This window comes from Phocoena sinus, chromosome 3 (genome assembly GCF_008692025.1).
Source record: "Phocoena sinus isolate mPhoSin1 chromosome 3, mPhoSin1.pri, whole genome shotgun sequence".
Lineage (NCBI taxonomy): Eukaryota > Metazoa > Chordata > Mammalia > Artiodactyla > Phocoenidae > Phocoena > Phocoena sinus.
In genome coordinates this window covers 59848269-59872121 of record NC_045765.1, presented here as the reverse complement: position 1 = coordinate 59872121, position 23853 = coordinate 59848269, and the positions used below count along the sequence as shown (strand labels likewise).

The window sequence follows — 23853 nt, the reverse complement described above, 5'->3', positions numbered from 1 at the left end:
TCATGACTCAATAGATTAAAAAAATTTATGTAAACCTATCAGGGGAGACAAAACACCAGGAGCGCAGGTGTGTAGCTGTGAAGAACAATTCCAATTATTATCAGCTTCTTGTATGAACAATCCCCGGGCTGTATGGTGTTGGTGCATAGAGTTCATCTCAGCCAAAGGAAGAGGATGATGTCAACTTTCTAACCCCCTAGAAACGAAAGTAAAATCAAAGTTTCAAACCTGAATGCAATTTTCTCACTGCAAATAAGTGCATGTGCCACCTGGTGGCGAGACAGTCAAATTCGCATTCTATTCTGTTGGCTGTATTTATTGAGTTTCCATCAGAGTGTATATATAGTATTTATCGAAAGGCAACAAGTCTAACATCTGTAAGTGCATCTGTCCAAACAAACAACCAAAACACAAACACAGAGAGGGAAAAGGACATAACAAAAAGGAAAGCATTGTAACCACAGAGCATCCACGTTGGAGCGTCCAGATGAGTCAAATCAGCCTCCTTTTCATTAAGCCTAAATCCCCTTAATCCTCTGTCCCATTGGCTTTATCATGACCTTCAAAACCAGTATGGAGGGTATGGGAGAGAATAATTTAAAGAAGAAAATATTTGCTACTACACTGTTGGGGGAGAGGGAGGTTGTTGGCCAAAAGATGAATGTGGTGATCAAGAACGTGGGCTCTTCCACCCATGTTGTCCACTGTGTCAGATCCTCCTGGAACCACTAGAAAATTTACTATAGCAAAACTACCGCAGCCCAGCCTCGGTCGGTCTCTTATAGTAAAAATTATTCGTTGTTTATGTGAAATTCAAATTTAACTGGGCATCCTGTGTTTTATCTGGCAACCTGGGAAGGATAATATGGATGAGGAAAGGGATCTGACCCTGGATGGGGCACTCCAGGAGGACGCTTCCGGGCCTTTCTGGCCCGGGAACGAAGCGCTGGGCGGGCGCAGGGCTTGCTGTCGGCCGCCTGGCCCCGATTGCCGGGTGAAGAAAGAGGTCAACGGGCCTCTGCCGGAACCCCGCCCAGGACCTGAGGGTCAGGAAACTTCGAAACGATCTGAGATGGCGGGCGCTTGGCTCCCTAACAGCCCCGAGTCCCACGGCACAAGCCAGAGACCAGAGGAGACCGCCCGGCTCCAAGATGGCGCCCGCGGCAGCTGCCAGCTGCCAAGATGGCGGCGCGGGGCCGCGCCCGCGCTCCCGAGCTCTTCTCCTCAAGCTTTCCTCCGGCAAGGAGCGCGACTCGCGTCGCTGTGGGCCGGTTGCCCTTCGGCCTGGGTGGTGCGGCCGCTGCCCGCCGCGCACCATGCGGCTCCTTGGCTGGTGGCAGGTACTGCTGTGGGTGCTGGGGCCTCCCGCCCGCGGCCAGGAGGGTGAGTGCGGGCTGGGGCCGTGGGCGGCGGCGCGGGCGGCTGTGCGTGTAATGACCGGCGAGGTGGCTGTCTACCCGGGCGACGCTCTTTTACCTGCGCGAAGGCCCGCGCTGTGCGCCTCGCCTCTTCCTGGCGCCCCCTACAGCGCGTCTTCCCGGGTTATCCCGACCTCCTTCCCCCGGTGGTCCCCGCTCGCGGTCCGGGGTAGGGGCCGGCGGGGCGGGATGCCCGGGCCATGTTCAGGCCCCTGAGCAGGTGACTCAGTCGGGAGGAACCGTGTATTAGCGCTTACTGAGGCGTACCCCCATGTGCTGAGCACTTCATTATTAATGATAATCATCATAACGAATAGCCAACCTCTATGGTGCCCTTATTAGGAGCCAGGAACTGTGCATAGTGCTATCATTATCTTATTTAGCCCTCCCGCCGATCCTATGAGATAGATTCCGTGAGTATCCGTGTTTTACAGATGAAGATGCTGAGCTCAGAGAGGCTAAGAAATCTGCCTACGTTTGCGATTCTGGTAATTGGCAGAGCCTGTATCTCTGACTGCAAAGCCCACGCTTTACTTTGCACCCTGCTGGACCACTTTCGTAAGGAGGTCACTCTTGCTCAGGTGCCTGTGAAGGACAGATGAGAAAAACACAGCAGATCCCAGGGTAACTTGCTGCTTGCCAGAGCATGCTCTCAGGGTCCCTCCGTGGGGAAGGCAGCCACCTGGAGGCATGGCTGGGCCCAGGAGTGGAGGCCTTATTCCCATTGTTTCTTCGCCCTACTGCGCAGAGCCCTATTAAAGACCAGACCCTTTGGCCTTTCTTGTCATTCAAAACTTAACAGGAATACCCAGATCTTTCCTTTCCCTGCCGTGTCCTGGAAGGAGGCAGGGCAGCCGACTTGCTGAGTAATGAAAAGTAATGAAAACACTCATTATCTGCCAGGCAGTGTGCTTAGTGCTTTTTGAGCATCATCTTATTTAGTCTTTAAATGCTTATGAAATGTATGTTGTTATTGTCCCCATTTGATAGATGAGTAAACTGAGACTCAGCATCCCCTAAGTCTTTTACCAAGGTCCAACAGCAGAAGTTGAGAAGCTACAATTCAAGCCTCTGTCTGCCTGACCTCACAGTCAAAGCTCTGTACTACACTTCTCTGTCGCTACACTTAACCACCAGCCTCAGAGAGGGGACAGCATGTGCTGGATATCTTCTGTTTGTCTCTCAGATCACTCTTCAGCCTTCTCCACCCTGCTCTGTGCCCTGAGTAGCTGTCCTGTATGGAATAAACAACTGGCTCTTCTGTCTTCTGGCTTCTGTTGTGTTGGCATAAAAGGACAGTGAGGTCAGGTTATTGATTCTCTCAGCTCCCTCCTTTGGGGATATCGCAGTTTGGCTGTGTCCCTCCACTGAAAGTTAGGGCTTCTAGAAGGTTGTACTCTCTGTTTCAAGGCTTCTGCCTCTGGACTCTTAAGGTCTATGAGTGGTAACTGGCTCCCCCTCTGCTGTTATTGACCCTGGGATTCCTTACCATTGCTTTTGGTTTCTCTACACCCAGCTCACATGTTGGAGGTACCTTTATTAAGTTCTCCTCGAATTGTCCAAGTTGCACGTGCTGTTTCCTGGCAGAACACTGGCTGATTTGGCAGTCAGTGTGAGCCTACCTGGCAGGGAGGGTCACGTCATACAGACCTGAGGGTGACACCAGCCATGGGGTGGGTCACTGGTCATCATGGCCAGGCCATGAATGGGGTGAGGACTGAGGAATCTTCACCAGCTGGTTCCCTTTGGGGGTGGCTGAAAATCCAAGGCTTTTTTTCTGCAGAGGATACCACTGGCAAATTAGCAACTGGAGGTGGCAGTGCTGTCCAGGTGTCAAGGAACGGGTGCCAACCCTGGACTTCAACACCCCACACCTGTCTTCACTAGACAGTCAACTAGCAGATTCTGACTGAGCACCTGTCATATGCCATACACTCTGTTAGGCACTCTGGGTGCAGTGGAGAGCAAGTAGAGAAATACGCCCACCCTCCTGTCTGATGGGGAAGGCAGGCATTAAATGACCACAAATAATTAAGTAAATTTTCCACAAGAGTGGAAAATGCTTCAAGGAGAGCCCCAGGGCATTATGGAGTGCTGTAATGGGAGACCCTTCTGGTATGAGGGTCTAGGAGGGTGAAGCTCACCTTACAGAGGTGAAGTTTAGGGTGAGATCTGAAGGATGTGTCAGATTAGCCAGAAGAAGAGAGGGAGTGGAGGGAGGGCTCTTGGCAGAGAAACAGCCCTCAGGACAGTTCTGAGGTAGGGGGAGGAGGGTGTGAGTGATCAGGGACCAGAGATGTCTAGTGGCACCTGTTGGGAGTATGGACAGAGACCTTATCACCTGGGGCCTGGTAGTCATGGATTCATTCACAGCGTAGGGGGAAGCTATTGAAAGGGTTTTAGCAGGGGAGTGACATGATCACATTTGCCTTTGACTTTCAGTTTCACTTGGATGCTGTGAGGAGGGTTTGGAGAGGGGGTAGAGGGCCAACCAGGAAGACCATTTTGGTGGTTGCAGCAGTTGTCCAAGTGAGAGATGACTGTGGCCTGGGCTGAGGGGTGTGAGTGGGTTGGGAGAAGTGGATGGATCCAGAGTGTATTTAGTAGAGGAATTAATAGGACCTAGTTGTGGTTTCCGTCCATCTCTTTGGATTGTAAGCATCAGTCGTAACCATTATCATCATCATCATCGCCATCACTGTAGCCATTTATGGAGTGCTTACCATGTGCCAGGGACCATATACGTCTTTTCTCATTTAATCTGCATGGTAGCCCTATGAATGTCTGCATTTCAGTGGTATTTTCTCCATTTGTTAGATGCACACACTGAAAATTTCCTATGGAAAGTACGGGTTGCTGCCCCTCTAACCCCCAGCTGTTTTTGGTCCTCCCCAGTTGGCTCCCCTGACACAGAAGCCATTATGAAAAAAAACCTGTGGCTGGTAGAGAGTCTTTTGAGAACAACTGGAAGGGTATGAAGGAGCTCCTTGGCAGAGTTGGAGTGGTGCCCTCGCCCCTGTTCTCCAAACATATTCCTTGCTGCCAATAGTGCAGTAATTTTCACTTTATGCATGGCTCAAACTATAATCAGATTATTGACATTGAGAAGCAATCTTTTTTAAAAGGCGCATTACCATGGGAGGGTTCAGTGGCTCTCACACGGTAGGTCATTTCTTAGAGTGGAATAATTCAATGTTTCCTTTCTTCCCAATGCTTAAATGAAAAAAATGGTACCTGAGGGTGTGAGAATTTTTGTTTTGTTCCTAATTTGTCCTCTCTACTTAAATATCTTCACAGGAGGGAAAAACAACACTCCTGACTCAAAATTCTAGCTCTCTGCATCACTCAGACTTCCTTTTGATTTTCTGTAAGGGACATCTATCCAGTTTTACATAAAGGTGATCAGAAGAACCAGATTCTATTTTGTGCGCTGACTTTTTTCTCTTGAGATTCTTTTAGGATATTGGCATTCTCCATTTACTTTAGAGGACCTAGAATGTTGATTAGGTTCAGAGAGAGAAGATCTCTGCAGAACTGGTGCATTTGGGAGTAGAGTTGGTTCCCAAATCTGGCACCCTTTGTTCTTCTCCAGACTTTTAGCCTCTCTGGCTTCATTTTCTGCTCTGTCTTGAGGACGATCTAGTAAACATGTTTGTTTGTTTTTACTTATGATTATACAAGTAGTACATGTTTATCAACCAAAGGCTACAGAAGGACTGCCATCTGCACCCCATTGACAGAGCTCCTTGCCCAGGCACCCAGCCCCTTTTCTAGGTCATAGGCAAAGAAGTGCTTGACCCTCTTCTGTCAAGGACCTATCTTGCTTCTCAAGCCCTGTACTCTGCCCTCTCTAACCTGTATTGTCACCTCTCCCTGCTTACTCACTTTCCCATGAGCTTTATATATTCTTAAATTTCTCCTGTGTCCTGAAAACCAAAACGAAAGTTTCTCTTAGCCCCCTGCCTGCCCATAACAACTACCGGGTCTTTCTTTTCCCCTTCAGAGCTAGACTTTCAGAAAGAATTGTATATATTTATTTATGTAGTTACCATTTCTGGTGCTCTTCATTCTTTTGTGTGGATCCACATTTCCATCTGGTATCATTTTTCTATTGCCTGAAGAAGTTCATTTCAGATTCTTGTCATGTAGGTCTGCTGGTTATGAATTGTTTCAGCTTTTGTATGTCTGAAAACGTATTTATTTTGCCTTTGATTTTGAAAGACATTTTTGCTGGGTATAGAATTCTAGGTTTATAGTTTTTTTCCTTTCAGTCCCTTAAAGATGCTGTTCTTCTTGCTTGCATTGTTTCCAATGAGAAATCTGCTGTCATCCTTATCTTTGTTCCTCTATACATAGCATGTCTTTTTTCTCCGTCTGATTTTAAGATTTTTTCTTTGTCACTGGTTTTGATCAGTTTGATTATGATGTATCTTGGTGTAGTTTGTTGAGCTTCTTGGATCTATGGATTTATAGTTTTCATCAGGTTTGTAAAGTTTTCGGTGATTGTTTCTTCAATTACTTTTTGTGTTTTCCCCCATTTACTTCTCTCTTTTGGGTACTCCAATTATCTGTACATGAGACCACTTGAAATTGTCCCACAGCTCACTGTCACTCTTAATTTGGGGGGGGATTCGTTTTTTCATTGTGTGTTTCATTTTGTATGGGTTCTATTGCTATGCCTTAAGTTAACTACTCTTTTCTTCTGTAATGTCTAATCTACTATGAATCCCACCCAGTGCAGTTTTCATCTCTGACCTTGTAATTTTCATTGCTAGAAGTATAATTTGGATCTTTTGAAAAATTATTATTGAGATATAATTGATATATAACATTATAGTAGTTTCAGTTGTACAACATAATCATCTGATATATATATATTGTAAAATGATCACCACAATAAGTCTGGTTAAAATCCATCATCACACACAGTTATAAAATTCTTTTCTTTGGATGAGACCTTTTAAGGTTTACTACCCTCTTAGCAACTTTCAGATATACAATATAGTATAATTAACTATAGTTACCATGCTGTGCATTATATCCCCATGACTTACTTATTTTATAACTGGAAGTCTGTACTTTTTGACCATCTTCACCCATTTTGCCCACCCCCTACCCACCACCTCTGTCAACCACCAAGCTGTTTTCTGTATGAGCTTGTGGAGTTTTTTGTTGTTGTTGTTGTTGTTGTTGTTTTTTGCGGTACGCGGGCCTCTCACTGCTGTGGCCTCTCCCGTTGCGGAGCACAGGCTCCGGACGCGCAGGCTCAGCGGCCATGGCTCACGGGCCTAGCCGCTCCGCGGCATGTGGGATGTTCCCAGACCGGGGCACGAACCCGTGTCCCCTGCATTGACAGGTGGACTCTCAACCACTGCGCCACCAGGGAAGCCCTGTTTGTTTTTAGATTCCACATTTAAGTGAGATAATACAGTATTTGTCTTTCTCTGATTTATTTCACTTAGCATAATGCCCTCAAGGTCTGTCCATGTTGTCGTAAATGGCAAGATTTCCTGTTTTTAAATGGCTGAATAATACTTTATATATATATATACATATATATACACATATACATATATATACATATATATATACACACATGTACATATACAAATATATGTATATATCTCTCACATTTTCTTTATCTATGCATCCATCAATTGCTTCCATGTCTTTTTTTTTTTTTAAACATCTTTATTGGGGTATAATTGCTTTACAATGGTGTGTTAATTTCTGCTTTATAACAAAGTGAATCAGTTATACATATACATATGTTCCCATATGTCTTCCCTCCCACTCTCCCTCCCTCCCACTCTCCCTATTATGTCTTGACTTATGTAAATAATGCTGCAGTGAACATGGGGGTGCATGTACCTTTTCAAGTGAGTGTTGTCATTTTCTTTGGATAAATGCCCAGAAGTGGAATTGCTGGATCATATGGTAGTTCTATTTTTTATTTTTTGAGGAACTTCCATACTGTTTTCCTTAGTGGCTGCACCAATTTACATTTTCACTGATAGTGCACAAGGGTTCCCCTTTGTCTGCATGCATACCAACATTTGTCATTTCTTGTCTTTTTGATAATAGCCATTCTAACATGTGTGAGGTGATATCTCATTGTGGTTTTGATTTGCATTTTGATTTGGGTCTCTTTTTATATCTTATGTTCTCTATATCTACTTAACTTTTTAAACATATGTGATGCAGTTATTGCTGTTTTGACAGCCTCATCTAATGATTCTGAAATCCGTGCAAGTTCTGGGTCAGGTTTGGTTGCTTATTCTCGTTATGGATAATGAGGAGAATTTCCCTGCTTCTTTGCATGCCTGGTAATCTTTGATTGGATGCCAGAAGTAAATTTTACCTGGTTGAGTGCTAGATATTTTAGTATTCCTGTAAATATTCTTGAGCTTTGTTCTGGGATACAGTTAAGTTACTTGAACACAGTGTGATTCTCACTTTTAAGGATTGCTAGATGGAAGCAGAGCTGTATTTACTTTAGGGTTAATTGGGCCCCACTGCTGAGGCAAGTCCCTTTCGCATACTCTCCCCAGTACCCTGTGACTTAGGAGGTTTCCCAGGCTAGTGGGTGGGGACAGGTACTATTCCCAGCTTTCTGTGGCTGTTGGGTACTGTTACCTCTAATTCCTTTGAGTGGTTCTTTCCCTGGCTTGGGGTAGTTCACTTACAGGCATATGCTGACCAGTATACTCAAGGCGGGGCCCCCTCCACAGATCTCCAGAGTCCTCTTTCTGCAGCTTTCCCATCTCCAGTATTCTGTCCTGCAAACTCTAGCTTCTTGGTCTTTCTGGACCCTCAGTTCCATCTCAACTGGAGAAGTCAGCTGGGCCCTCCCTGAGACAGGGCAGGAACTCTCTCAGGCAGTAAGCTAGAGCATTTGTAGGGCTCTTCTCATCTGCTTCCTGTTCACTGTCCTTCGTTGTCTCATTGCTAGTCTCCTGAAACTGTTGTTTCACATATTTGGCTGTTTTTTGGGTTGTTTCAGGAGGGAGAATAAATCTGGTTCCCATTATTCCACTGAGCCTGAAGCAAATTCCCAGAGAGTGTTTTTGAATTGCTGAATGAATCTGCAAACATCTGTGGAGATATTCTTTGAGACGTTATACAAATGTGCATACCTTAGGAAGTTCCCAGATCCCTCCCCGGCTTTGAAGCCAGTTGGTCATTCACACTCTGCTAGACACGCTGTTTGCATGCAGAGCTCATTATACAGCTGGTGGCTCCCCAGCCATATGGTGGGCTTGTCTGAGTGCAGCTGGGCCCATTCGTTTCCCCTGGTCAGTGCCTGGCCCGGAGTCTGGCGGCTGTCGTTGAGGTCATGAAAGGTGGAGGGCAGGAGTCATTGTACAGAGGTGAGTGGAGCTTGCTGGATGGATGTATGAGACTGCCCAGGACTCTCCCCTTACCTGAACCTTTGGCCCAAGCCGCATCTAGTGGCTCCAAAGTGAGAGGAAAATCCTCCTCCTCTTCTCCCTGCTGCTGCCCCTGCTCTGCTTGGTGCACCTTTAGCACTCCTGAGGGCAGTAGCCCAAGGGCAGCAGGCAGGAGAGCAGAGGCCAGCTGTAGAGGCCACCCCGGGAAGGAGCTGGCTCTAGTAGCATTCTTCGGGCAGTGTTGCCCAGCAGCCCTCCGAGGTATCATGTGGGGAGGGTAAGGCCCGCTCTGGAGTAGCAGTCAGTGGACTTCGCTCTTAGACGTGGCTCTGCTGCTTACTGGCTGTGTGCCATTGGGCATTACACTGAACCTCTCTGTACCTCATCTGTTAAGTCGGCATGATAACCCTTGTGCTGCCCATCTCACAGAGCTGTTATAATGGGTGCAAAGGTGCTTTGCCATGGTAGAATCTTCCATAAAGCCATCATTATTTTCTTGGATAGTCTCATCAAAGAAACTAAATTGTTAAAGTGTTTGTATTATATTTTCCTAATTGGATGTCTGCAGTGGAATGTTTTTGCTTGTAATCCGCATGGCAAGCAGCAGGTTTTGCATGAAGCTATGTGTTTGTCCACTTCCTGGCGTTCATTAATCTAGTATCTCCTTGTGATCTTCTTCATGACCTGGAGAATGATGGGTGGCTCTGTGATAGTTTAGTGGGAAGGTAACTTTTTACTCTGGAGGGGAAAATTTCATATTTGAGAACTGTGATTCTTTGGGATTCATTTATTTTGAAGTTAGATGTGACTGTGAACATAGTGGCATGTTTTAGTTGCAGAGAAAAGAGGTCACTTATGGTCAGAGGAGCAGCCTGCTTACCCATTCCAGGTGGGGGCTGGGTACACGAGTGAGGAGGTGCCTTCCCGTGACCCAGTGGGCCAGGACCTGGCTGCAGAAGAGGCCGAGGCAGTGCTGGGGCTGGACGCTGATGGTGAACACATGGTAATGTTGTCTGTGATTCCTGGGGAAGCCGAGGACAAACTGAGCCCAGAGCCCAGCAGCGGCACCTGCGGGGCCGGAGGGGAGGAGGACTCGAGGTGCAACCCCCGGGAGAGCCTCTTCTCTCTGGACAGCGCTGGAGCCAGCTTCCCGGAGAGAGAAGAGGAGTACTATGCAGAGCCTGAAGTGGTGGAATCTGACCCCCCGCCGACAGAGGATGCCAACACCACCGAAAGTCTGAAATCCCCGAAGGTGAACTGCGAGGAGAGAAATGCAACGGGATTAGAAAATTTCACTCTGAAAATTTTAAATATGTCACAGGTGAGACAAAAGTATTTAGTGCTTTTCTCCTTTTCCTCACATTTCATTTTACGATTTAATACTCTATCAACTTTCAAATGAGGAGTCATAATCTTTATCATATTGTAAGTGGGATAGCATTTAATGGCTGCATCAGTGAAAATTCATCTGGCTTTCTGTGATGTTTGTAGGAAAAGGAGGAGGTATAATTAGTGTCAAATATGCTTTTTAGGAGGCCTAAACCTAGTCAGCCTTGGGTTAATCTCACCACCAAGTCTCATGATAAAAATCCCAGTGGACAGATCGGTGCTTGGTATCAGAATCATAGCATTCTTCTTCTTCTAAATGAGGTATTTGTTATGGAGGCATAAAAATAAAATATCTGAATTACTAAAATTGTAATTTAGCATTGTTTAGACTAGTTATGTCCCTGAGAAGTATGTTTTATACATATATATATATATATATTTTTTTTAACATCTTTACTGGAGTATAATTGCTTTACAATGCTTACATTGTAAAGCAATTATAGTATAATTGCTTTGTTATACTCTGCTGTATAACAAAGTGAATCAGCTATACGTATACATATATCCCCATATCCCCTCCCTCTTGCGTATCCCTCCCACCCTCCCTATCCTACCCCTCTAGGTGGTCACAAAGCACCGAGCTGATCTCCCTGTGCTATGCGGCTGCTTCCCACTAGCTATCTATTTTACATTTGGTAGTGTATACATGTCAGTGCTGTTCTCACTTCGTCCCAGCTTACCCTTCCCCCTCCCGTGTCCTCAAGTCCATTCTCTACGTCTGTGTCTTTATTCCTGTCCTGCCCCTATATTCTTCAGACCCATTTTTTTTTTTAGATTCCATATATATGAGTTAGCATATGATATTTGTTTTTCTCTTTCTGACTTATTTCACTCTGTATGACAGATTCTAGGTCCATCCACCTCACTACAAATAACTCAATTTCGTTTCTTTTTATGGCTGAGTAATATTGCATTGTATATATGTGCCACATCTTATTTATCCATTCATCTGTTGATGGACACTTAGGTTGCAAAGTATGTTTTTTTTTGTTTGTTTATTTTATTAAAAAAATTTTTTTTATACAGCAGCTTCTTATTAGTCATCAGTTTTATACACATCAGTGTATACATGTCAATCCCAATCCACATCTCAACAAATGACCCAATTTCATTCCTTTTTATGGCTGAGTAATATTCCATTGTATATATGTACCACATCTTCTTTATCCATTCGTCTGTCGATGGGCATTTAGGTTGCTTCCATGACCTGGCTGTTGTAAATAGTGCTGCCGTGAACATTGGGGTGCATGTGTCTTTTTGAATTATGGTTTTCTCAGGGTATATGCCCAGTAGTATGATTGCTGGGTCATATGGTAATTCTATTTTTAGTTTTTTAAGGAACCTCCATACTGTTCTCCATAGTGGCTGTATCAATTTACATTCCCACCAACAGTGCAAGACGGTTCCCCTTTCTCCACACCCTCTCCAGCATTTGTTGTTTGTAGATTTTCTGATGATGCCCATTCTGACTGGTGTGAGGTGATACCTCACTGTAGTTTTGATTTGCATTTCTCTAATAATTAGCGATGTTGAGCAGCTTTTCATGTGCTTCTTGGCCATCTGTATGTTTTCTTTGGAGAAATGTCTATTTAGGTCTTCTGCCCATTTTTGTTTGTTTGTTTGTTTGTTTGTTTTTGTGGTACGCAGGCCTCTCACTGCTGTGGCCTCTCCCGTTGCGGAGCACAGGCTCCGGACGCGCAGGCTTAGCGGCCATGGCTCACGGGCCCAGCCGCTCCACGGCACGTGGGATCTTCCCAGACTGGGGCATGAACCTGCATCCCCTGCATCGGCAGGCGGACTCTCAACCACTGCACCACCAGGGAAGCCCCCTTCTGCCCATTTTTGGATTCGGTTGTTTGTTTTTTTAATACTGAGCCGCATGAGCTCTTTATATATTTTGGAGATTAATCCTTTGTCCGTTGATTCATTTGCAAATATTTTCCCCCATTCTGAGGGTTGTCTTTTCATCTTGTTTATGGTTTCCTTTGCTGTGCAAAAGCTTTGAAGTTTCATTAGGTCCCATTTGTTTATTTTTGTTTTTATTTCCATTACTCTAGGAGGTGGATCAAAAAAGACCTTGCTGTGATTTATGTCAAAGAGTGTTCTTCCTATGTTTTCCTCTAAGAGTTTTATAGTGTCCGGTCTTACATTTAGATCTCTAATTCATTTTGAGTTTATTTTTGTGTATGGTGTTAGGGAGTGTTCTAATTTCATTCTTTTACATGTAACTGTCCAGTTTTCCCAGCACCACTTATTGAAGAGACCGTCTTTCTCCATTGTATATTCTTGCCTCCTTTGTCATAGATTAGTTGACCATAGGTGTATGGGTTTATCTCTGTGCTTTCTATCTTGTTCCATTGATCTTTGTTTCTCTTTTTGTGCCAGTACCATATTTTCTTGATTACTGTAGCTTTGTAGTATAGTCTGAAGTCAGGGAGTCTGATTCCTCCAGCTCAGTTTTTTTCCCCTCAAGGCTGCTTTGGCTATTCGGGGTCTTTTGCGTCTCCATACAGATTTTAAGATTTTTTGTTTTAGTTCCATAAAAAATGCCATTGGTAATTTGATAGGGATTGCATTGAATCTGTAGATTGCTTTGGGTAATATAGTCATTTTCACAATATTGATTCTTCCAATCCAAGAACATGGTATATCTCTCCATCTGTTGATATCATTAATTTCTTTCATCAGTGTCTTACAGTTTTCTGCATACAGGTCTTTTGTCTCCCTAGGTAGGTTTATTCCTAGGTATTTTATTCTTTTTGTTGCAGTGGTAAATGGGAATGTTTCCTTAATTTCTCCTTAAGATTTTTCATCATTAGTGTATAGGAATGCAAGAGACTTCTGTGCATTAATTTTGTATCCTGCAACTTTACCAAATTCACTGATTAGCCCTAGTAGTTTTCTGGTGGCATCTTTAGGATTCTCCCTGTATATATCATTTCATCTGCAAACAGTGACAGTTTTACTTCTTCTTTTCCAATTTGTATTCCTTTTACTTCTTTTTCTTCTCTGATTGCCGTGGCTAGGACTTCCAAAACTATGTTGAATAATAGTGGTGAGATAGGACATACTTCTCTTTTACTAATCTTAGAGGAAATGCTTTCAGTTTTTCACCACTGAGAATGATGTTTGCTGTGGGTTTGTCGTATATGGCCTTTATGATGTTGAGGTAGGTTCCTTCTATACCCATTTTCTGGAGAGTTTTTATCATGAATGGGTGTTGAATTTTGTCGAAAGCTTCTTCTGCATCTATTGAGATGATCATATGGTTTTTCACTTTCAGTTTGTTAAAATGGTGTATCACATTGATTGATTTGTGTATATTGAAGAATCCTTGCATCCCTGGGATAAATCCCACTTGATCATGCTGTATGATCCTTTTAATGTGTTGTTGGATTCTGTTTGCTAGTATTTTGTTGAGGATTTTTGCATCTATGTTCATCAGTGATATTGGTCTGTAATTTTCTTTTTTTGTAGTATCTTTGTCTGGTTTTGGTGTCAGGGTGATGGTGGCCTCATAGAATGAGTTTGGGAGTGTTCCTTCCTTTGCAGTTTTTTGGAAGAGTTTGAGAAGGATGGGTGTTAGCTGTTCTCTAAATGTTTGATAAAATTCACCTGTGAAGTCCTGGACTTTTGTTTGTTGGAAGATTTTTAATCAGTTTCAATTTCATTGCTTGTGATTGGTCTGTTCATATTTTCTATTTCTTCCTGGTTCAGTCTTGGAGGGTTATACCTTTCTAAGAATTTGTCCATTTCTTCCAGGTTGTCCATTTTATTGGCATAGAGTTGCTTGTAGCAGTCTCTTAGGATGCTTTGTATTTCTGTGGTGTCTTTTGTAACTTCTCCTTTTTCATTTCTAATTTTATTGATTTGAGTCCTCTCCCTCTTTTTCTTGATGAGTCTGGCTAATGGTTTATCAATTTTGTTTATCTTCTCAAAGAACCAGCTTTTAGTTTTATTGATTTTGCTATTGTTTTGTTTGTTTCTATTTCATTTATTTTTGCTCTGATCTTTATGATTTCTTTCCTTTTGCTAACTTTGGGTTTTGTTTGTTCTTCTTTCTCTAGTTCCTTTTTTTTTTTTTTTCTGTACGCGGGCCTCTCACTGTTGTGGTCTCTCCCATTGCAGAGCACAGGCTCCGGACGCGCAGGCTCAACGGCCATGGCTCACGGGCCCAGCTGCTCTGCGGCATGTGGGATTTTCCCGGACTGGGGCACGAACCCGTGTCCCCTGCATCGGCAGGCGGACTCTCAACCACTGTGCCACCAGGGAAGCCCTTGGGTTTGTTTTTGTAGGTCCTTTTCTTCTCTTGTGTTTCCCACTTAGAGAAGTTCCTTTAGCATTTGCTGTAGTGCTGGTTTGGTAGTGCTGAATTCTCTTAGCTTTTGCTTTTCTGTAAAGCTTTTGATTTCTCCATCGAATCTGAATGAGATCCTTGCTGGGTAGGGTAATCTTGGCTGTAGGTTCTTCCCTTTCATCACTTTAAGTATATCATGCCACTCCCTTCTGGCTTGTAGAGTTTCTGCTGAGAAATCAGTTGTTAACCTTATGGGAGTTCCCCTGTGTGTTATTTGTCATTTTTCCCTTGCTGCTTTCAATAATTTTTCTTTGTCTTTAATTTTTGCCAATTTGATTACTATGTGTCTCGGCATGTTTCTCCTTGGGTTAATCCTGTATGGGAGTCTCTGTGCTTCCTGGACTTCGGTGGCTATTTCCTTTCCCATGTTAGGGAAGTTTTTGACTAAATCTCTTCAAATATTTTCTTGGGTCCTTTCTCTCTCTCTTCTCCTTCTAGGACCCCTATAATGCGAATGTTGTTGCATTTAATGTTGTCCCAGAGGTCTCTTAGGCTGTCTTCATTTCTTTTCATTCTTTTTTCTTTATTCTGTTCCACAGCAGTGAATTCCACCATTCTGTCTTCCAGGTCACTTATCCGCTCTTCTGTCTCAGTTATTCTGCTATTGATTCCTTCTAGTGTAGTTTTCATTTCAGTTATTGTATTGTTCATCTCTGTTTGTTTGTTCTTTAATTCTTCTAGGTCTTTGTTAAACATTTCTTGCATCTTCTCTATCTTTGCTTCCATTCTTTTTTCAAGGTCCTGGATCTCCTTCACTATCATTATTCTGAATTCTTTTTCTGGAAGGTTGCCTATCTCCACTTCACTTAGTTGTTTTTCTGGGGTTTTATCTTGTTCCTTCATCTGGTACATATCCCTTTGCCTTTTCATATTGTCTGTCTTTCTGTGAATGTGGTTTTTGTTCCACAGGCTGCAGGATTGCAGTTCTTCTTGCTTCTGCTGTCTGCCCTCTGGTGGATGAGGCTATCTAAGAGGCTTGAGCAACTTTCCTGATGGGAGGGCCTGTTGGTGGGTAGAGCTGGGTGTTGCTCTGGTGGGCAGAGCTCAGTATAACTTTAATCTGCTTGTCTGCTTATGCTTGGGCTTGGTTCCCTCCCTGTTGGTTGTTTGGTCTGAGGTGACCCAACACTGGAGCCTACCCTGCTCTTTGGTGGGGCTAATGGTGGATTCTGGGAAGGCTCACGCCAAGGAGTACTTTCCAGAACTTCTGCTGCCAGTGTCCTTGTCCCCATGGTGAGCCACAGCCACCCACCACCTCTGCCCGAAACCCTCCAGCACTAGCAGGTAGGTCTGGTTCAGTCTCCCCTGGGGTCACTGCGCCTTCCCCTGGGTCCCGATGTGCACACTGCTTTGTGTGTGCCCTCCAAGAGTGGAGTCTCTGTTTCCCCCAGTCCTGTCGAAGTCCTGCAACCAAATCCCACTAGCCATCAAAGCCTGATTCTCTAGGAATTCCTCCTCCCACTGCTGGACCCCCAGGTTGGGAAGCCTGACGTGGGGCTCAGAACCTTCACTCCGGTGAGTGGACTTCTGTGGTATAAGTGTTCTCCAGTTTGTGAGTCACCCACCCAGCAGTTATGGGATTTGATTTTCCTGTGATTGTGCCCCTCCTACTGTCTCATTGTGGCTTCTCCTTTGTCTTTGGATGTGGGGTATCTTTCTGGTGAATTCCAGTGTCTTCCTGTCGATTACTGTCCAGCAGTTAGTTGTGATTCTGGTGTTCTCACAAGAGGGAGTGAGAGCACATCCTTGTACTCCACCATCTTGGTTCTATACCTCCGTGAAGTATGTTATATTGATGAAAAGTTTTTTTTCCTCCAAAGAGTGTGAATCTAGTGTTTACTCTGGACTGAGAGCTGACCAATTTGTCCAGCCCAGGCATGCTTTTCCAGCTAGTTGGCTAAATGGTGATTCTAAAGAGAATACTGGGACACTGACTGACATTTTCTGTAAGATCGTTAAAGCCAGAGAGCAGAATGAATTCGGGCTGCTTATGTAAGAGAAGAATCCTAGCTCTGAGAGGTGTGATTGCTTATTTCAAATGAGGGTACATATGGTATGTTGAGCGCCCCTCCGAGGCAGGTGTCAGCACTGGCCTTGCACCCTCCCCTCAGTGCCTGGTGAATGCTGTGCCTCAGCTCTGTGGCCTTTTAATGGGTGTCACACACACGACCAGGAGCAAGCAGTTTGAGCAGTCTGAGTTTTGGTGGTGGCAGGGATGGTGCACCCTCACACTGAACTGACCTTTGGTCAAATACATGGATCTGACTGCTTCGTACAGACTTGGAGCTGCTCAGATGATAGTTTGGGCCTGAGACCACAGTGCTTTAATAATGTTGTTAGATTGTATGAGATGCAGAGTTCCAAAGTTGGGACCGTGGCCTGTACCCTGTGAGTACTTAGTATATGAATTGATGAATTATGAAAAATATTAAAATTGCTCTATAGTAATATTAAGAAAGCTTAGAGGAGGACCCCTCCTACATTCTTGGTGGGAATGTAAATTGGTGCAGCCACTATGGAGACAGTATGGACGTTCCTCAAAAACCTAAAAATAGAACTACCATATGATCCAGCAATCCCACTACTGGGCATATACCCTGAGAAGACCATAATTCAAAAAGAGTCATGTACCAAAGTGTTCATTGCAGCTCTATTTACAATAGCCCGGAGATGGAAGCAACCTAAGTGTCCATCATTGGATGAATGGATAAAGAAGATGTGGCACATATATACAAGGGAATATTACTCAGCGATAAAAAGAAACGAAATTGAGCTATTTGTAATGAGGTGGATGGACCTAGAGTCTGTCATACAGAGTGAAGTAAGTCAGAAAGAGAGAGACAAATACTGTATGCTAACACATATATATGGAATTTAAGAAAAAAAAATGTCATGAAGAACCTAGGGCTAAGACAGAAATAAAGACACAGACCTACTAGAGAATGGACTTGAGGATATGGGGAGGGGGAAGGGTAAGCTGTGACAAAGTGAGAGAGAGGCATGAACATATATACACTACCAAACGTAAGGTAGATAGCTAGTGGGAAGCAGGGAGATCAGCTTGGTGCTCTGTGACCGCCTGGATGGGTGGGATAGGGAGGGTGGGAGGGAGGGAGACGCAAGAGGGAAGAGACATGGGAACATATGTATATGTATAACTGATTCACTTTGTTATAAAGCAGAAACTAACACACCATTGTAAAGCAATTATACTCCAATAAAGATGTAAAAAACAAACAAACAAACAAAAAACCATGCTGGGACTTCCCTGGCAGTCCAATGGTTAAGACTCCACGCTTCCACTGCAGGGGGCACAGGTTCACTTCATGGTCGGGGAACTAAGATCCTGCATGCCGCACAGTGCAGCCAAAAAAAAAAATAAAGAACATACATGCACCCCTATGTTCATAGCACCACTATTTACAATAGCCAAGACATGGAAACAGCCTAAATGTCCACTGACAGGGGAATGGATAAAGAAGATGTGGTACATATATACAATGGAATACTACTCAGCCATAAAAAGGAATGAAATAATGCCATTTGCAGCAATGTAGATGGACCTAGAGATTATTATACTAAGTGAAGTAAGTCAGAAAGAGAAGACAAATAGCATACGATATCACTTATGTGTTGAATCTCAAATACGACACAAATGAACCTATCCAGGAAACAGAAACAGACTCACAGACATAGAGGACAGACTTGTGGTTGCCAAGGAAGAAGGGGGTGGGGAAGGGATAGACTGGGAGTTTGTGATTAGTAGACACAAACTATCACATAGAGAGTAGATAAACAACAAGGTCCTGCTGTATAGCACAGGAAACTGTATTTAATATCCTCTGATAAACCGTAATGGAAAAGAAATTAACACAACATTGTAAATCAACTATATACTTCAATTAAAAGAAAAAAGAAACCTTGGAGGAAAGTTTATAACATGTCATTTGCTAGTACTTTTCTGCTGACCCATGGATCCCTATGGTTCCAATCCAGAAGGTTCTTCGGGAGCTGCACTACTGTCTCCCTCCCGTCCCTGCCCCTACCCCCTCTCCCTTGACGCAGCAGTGGTTCCTGTTTTTTGTGTATCCTTCCAGAAAAAGTGCACATCCTGTACTGCTGACTTTAACACTTTGTTTCTTTTGCCACAGGACCTTATGGATTTTCTCAACCCAAACGGTAGTGACTGCACTCTAGTCCTGTTTTACACCCCTTGGTGCCGATTTTCTGCCAGTTTGGCCCCTCATTTTAACTCTCTGCCCCGGGCGTTTCCAGCTCTTCACTTTTTGGCACTGGATGCATCTCAGCACAGCAGGTATCTTCCCTTAGTATCTTCCCTTGGTGGGGTTTCTGCCTCATCTTGTTGGATGATGGTTGCAGTTACTTGGAGGTCGTAATCAGCTAAGTTAGGAGCAGAGGAGGTAGGTTTGAGCTTGAGCTTTGAAATGGAACTGAGGGAGGGAGAAACAAGTGTGACTAGTGAGGACTGTCACATTCCCGAGGGAGACTTTCTGGAGGCCGCTTGAGAAGGAAAGACTGTTCTCTGCGTGGTGGAATTCAGTGATGGCTCTGCCTGATGGCAGGGGTGGGGGCAGAGGACGTTTTAGGGTCCGGGCCAGACTGAATTAGCAAAATTAGCATCCGAAGTAGGGCCTTCCTTTGTGACTTTCATCTGTAGCTTAGGTTCCCACCCTGGCAGCCTAAGTCTCGGCACCCGTTTTATGTCTACTAAGGATTTCTTTCTTTCCTTTTTATTTTTTTCTTTCCTTCTTTCCCTCCTTCCTTTTCTTTCTTCGTGCTCACATGTATTCTTGCATGCGTGTTCTTAGTTGACATTCGATAAATTTGACGAATTATTTTAGACCTTTGAAATACATTTACCCTTGCTAAATTTATGTTCCTTCATATTGTTCAGTGGGGTTTTGTCTTTTCTGAATGTTCAGTAAGGTAAGTTACAAAGAACTTTGTGCAGATGTTGTATACTTCCCCTGTGACTGTGCCTGGGGTTATAAACTGTGTACTCCCCTCCTCCTCTAAGTCAGATGCTGCTTGTTAGCAGGTCACAAGGAGGTTGTGTGTGAATAAATTTGGAAACTCTGGAAGATAGTCAAGTTGGTGGTGAAAATGAGGCACTGATTTTTGGGGTGGGTAATGGGACTGCCAGTGTTTACCTGAAATTGTTTATGAATAAAGAAATTGCCCAACAAATTCCCACAAAGCCTTCAGGGAGAGATCTCAGTGGCCAGGCTCAAGGTTACAGACTGATTGGAAGGACATTCAAGGTCATTGTCCAGCTTTGACTGGGCTCTCCACTGCCCCCAAGCCAGCAGGGCTGGCTCCAAGCACCTGCTTAGTGCTGTTTGGTTATGGGTCTGATACTAACCCCCATGCTGCCCCCCAATCCCTGCAGGCTTTTATCATCTCCTCTGTTCCTTCTTCATCACCATGCATCCATCTCAGTGCCTGGTATAGTGCCTCAATTATGGAGAATAGAGGATACTCGCTCTTACTGTTTGGCGTGGGACACGTGTTTGCCTCATATGTTAATATTTATGTTACAGCATGTTTACAGAAGAAAAAATCCTGATCATACAATATTACCATTTTACTTCTGGGGGTAACTGAGGCTTAGAAAGGTTAAATAATCTGCCCAAAGGTCACACAGCTGGTTCAGTGGCAGAACTGAGGCTTGAACCCTGAGCATTTTGACTCTGGAGCTTATACCACTACTCTGTATTCTGTAAAAGTGAAACAGTACTGCTCAGGTCCTATTACTTCTGAATTGTCCTGCCTTAATTGTGAACTTCCTGGTGTGTTTGTTAGGTTGTAGATTCCTTTGCACCGACTCACTAACCTAAATGCTTAAGTTGAATCTTTTATGAGGGTTGGAGATGGGTATTCTGCAGAGTCTGAAATTTCTTCTGTTAGGTAAATTGACATAGTGTGCTTCGTTCATAAATTAGAATTTTCTGGTCTGATCTGTTTTGGCTGTTAAAAACAGAACTAGTGGAATAATTGTGTCATGGGCAGCTCCATGTTGTAACAGAAAGCAACTCAGAGAACAGAACACGAATGCCCCCAACCATGACCCACGAGGAAGGCTGTCAGGAGCAACTACAAGCCTGTTGTTTCAGTATCAGGAGCCTCCATAGGTCACAGGAAACTGAGCCTTCCTCATTTATTTCCATCCATTCTGATATGGTAATTGCGTGAGGAAGCCCACTGTTAATTCAGGTTTTCTGACTGACTTCTCTCTCTTGTAGCCTTTCTACGAGGTTTGGCACTGTGGCTGTTCCTAACATCTTGTTATTTCAAGGGGCTAAACCAATGGCTAGATTTAATCATACAGACCGAACATTGGAAACGCTGAAAATCTTCATTTTTAACCAGACAGGTATGTAGAACACTGTAGAAGAAGACATTTTATTGCTGGAGGAATGTGCCTTCTGTGGGTTCGGATCTGCTACAGTATTGTCCTTAAGTGAAGGATTCAAGATTGGCTTTAGGATATAAAACTTCTTTTCTAATGAAATGTTAAGATCCTGTTAAATGTCTCCTGATCAGTGGCAAGCTTAACATGAATAGGTAATACTAATATGATTATAGATACCTTTAAAAAATATAACAGCTTTATTGAGATAAAATTCACGTACTATATGGGGCTTCCCTGGTGGCACAGTGGTTGAGAGTCCGCCTGCCGATGCAGGGGACACGGGTTCGTGCCCCAGTCCGGGAAGATCCCACATGCCGCGGAGCGGCTGGGCCCATAAGCCATGGCCGCTGAGCCTGCGTGTCCGGAGCCTGTGCTCCGCGACGGGAGAGGCCACAACAGTGAGAGGCCCACGTACCGCAAAGAAAAAAGAAAAAAAAAAAAAAAAAAAAAAATTCACGTACTATATACCTCTAGATAATGTTTTACATACATTTTTCATTTAAATGTAATATTTACACAAAAATATGCACCAATCACTAGGGTACGTGGCACTGAATTTTCACAGAGTGAACACCCTGAGTAACCAGTACGCAGAAAGAGAACATCACCAGTCCCCTTTCAGCACTCACTCCTGTCCTCCCCAAGGATAACCACCATCTTCACTCCTAACACCATAGTGTACTGTTCCTTGTTTTTTTGTTTTTTTTTTTTGCGATACGCGGGCCTCTCACTGTTGTGGCCTCTCCCGTTGCGGAGCACAGGCTCCAGATGCGCAGGCTCAGCGGCCATGGCTCACGGGCCCAACCGCTCCGCGGCACATGGGATCTTCCCGGACCGGGGCACGAACCCGTGTCTCCTGCATCGGCAGGTGGACTCTCAACCACTGCGCCACCAGGGAAGCCCCAGTGTTCCTTGTTTTCGACTTTTATATTAATGGAGACGTATAGTATGGATCCTTCCACGTCTGGCTGATTTCACTGACCATTATGTTTATGGGATGTATCTGCATTGTTGTGTATGGCTGTGTTTTATTCATGTTTGTTGCTGTATAGAGTTCTATTTATTAATTCATTTGTAGATGCTATTTTAATTCCTTAATATTTGCCAAAACATAGGGCCTTATTTTTATCCTGTAAAAATTTGAGCACTATACATTGATGAAACTTCCTTTGTTGGAAAATTCATTCCTCAAAAGCTTTAATGCCTCAGTTATGAGCACCCCTCTTCTTCCTGAAATATATTCACTGGAAGTAAATAAAAATTATAACATACCTTCCATATATTCTTAGCTGCATGTAATGACTTATATCTAACACAGAAAAACAAAGAACTGATTTACCTCATAGGAGTGAAAGGCTTCTTACCAGGTAGTTATTCCAAGTTTTGTCCTGGACCCCTGGTTGTCGTTTAGATTGATATGGACAGGGGGAGCCATTTTGCTCAGTGCTCTCAGAAAACTTAGAACCAAATGAAATCTAGCAGTCATAGCATCTTTGGTAATCACTGATCCCAGTGGTGGTTAGTTGTTCTAACAATTCTTCTTTTTTCTTTTTTTAAATGAGCTCAGCTTAACTCTTTTTTTTTTTTTTTTGGCCGTGCCACATGGCATGTAGGATCTTAGTTCCCTGACCAGGGAATGAACCCGCACCCTGCAGTGCAAGTGTGGAGTCTTAACCACTGGACTGCCAGGGAAGTCCCCTAACAATTCTTTCAGTAAATTATTTAAAAGCATTTTGAATTTAGCATTACTTACCCTGTGAAAACATTCTGTAGACTCCTGAGAATAGCTTTACTAGTTGTTGAACATTGGTCTTGAAAGAGAACAAAAGACAACTCACACAATGCACTGACTAAGACCTTTCTGGTGAGTTCATTGAAATTCTAGTGTTTTAGCTTTGAACAGCTGAATGGATTCCTGCTCCTTTGATGTGGTGGGGAGAAGGGCAAGTTACAGATTACACTGACAGGCAAGTGAAACCCATCCCAGATATACTAGCTGTGGTGTTTATTTTAAGGCTGCATATCATTTTGCATACCATGCAGAATACTTAAGAAAATTCTGTAGCGGGTATGTTTTCTATCTCATTTGAAACGACTGATTTCTCTTTCAGGTATAGAAGCCAAGAAAAATGTGGTGGTAACTCAAGCTGACCAAATAGGTCCTCTTCCCAGCACTTTGATAAAAAATGTAGACTGGTTGCTTGTATTTTCCTTATTCTTTTTAATTAGTTTTATTATGTATGCTACCGTTCGAACTGAGAGTATTCGATGGCTAATTCCAGGACAAGAGCAGGAACATGCGGAGTAGTGCTAGCCTCAAAGGAGAGTTGGAAAGAAGAATTTCAATCCTTCATTTCAGAAATTAACACTGCAATTTCATACATTTTCTCCAGCGAAGCGCTGACTTACAACTTCAGTCAGATTGAAAGAATCATGTGTTTGTTGAACTGTTGAATGTGTAAAAAATTATAAACTGGTGTTTCTAACTAGTATTGTAATAAGCAAATGCAAATATATTCCATAACATTCAGTAAAAATTCTTGTTTTTACTACTTGAACATTACCCAGTACTTAAGGGAGTAATCCAGTTTGACATGTGAAGATGTATTTTGGTGGAATAGTGAGTAGAATGACAGTATGCTTACTATATAGAGGCAGAAATAGGACTTTCAGGCTATAGTTTTAGAAAACTCTTGATTTCTTGTATATGTCTGAGAAAGTTGGTTTTCTGTTCATTTGCCATTTCTCTCCCAGAGTCAGTAAGCAGGAAAGTGTTCTTTTATGGGAAGAATGATTAGGATCGATAAGTGTGCCCTTTCAAGTAGCAACCAATGGGAAAATAAAGTCAAATACCTTGGTGTTCAA

The 23853-nt window shown here is 43.6% G+C and overlaps 1 protein-coding gene across 1 annotated transcript; it reads left to right on the top strand.

The window, feature by feature from the left end:
- The first annotated feature begins 1049 nt into the window (after positions 1–1049).
- Positions 1050–23853, top strand: TXNDC15 (thioredoxin domain containing 15). Its single transcript, XM_032627210.1, has 5 exons — positions 1050–1383; positions 9643–10130; positions 18707–18870; positions 20819–20949; positions 23100–23853. Exons 1-5 carry the CDS (start codon positions 1152–1154, stop codon positions 23294–23296), a joined length of 1212 nt encoding a protein of 403 aa, XP_032483101.1. The 5' UTR covers positions 1050–1151; the 3' UTR covers positions 23297–23853.

Bases quoted from the DNA above. Each gene is read 5' to 3' on its own strand.
- TXNDC15 (XM_032627210.1), top strand. From the start codon at position 1,152: ATGGCGCCCGCGGCAGCTGCCAGCTGCCAAGATGGCGGCGCGGGGCCG. The intron at 10,131-18,706 runs GTGAGACAAAAG...CTTTTGCCACAG, and splicing joins AAATTTTAAATATGTCACAG to GACCTTATGGATTTTCTCAA. The intron at 18,871-20,818 runs GTATCTTCCCTT...TCTCTCTTGTAG, and splicing joins GATGCATCTCAGCACAGCAG to CCTTTCTACGAGGTTTGGCA.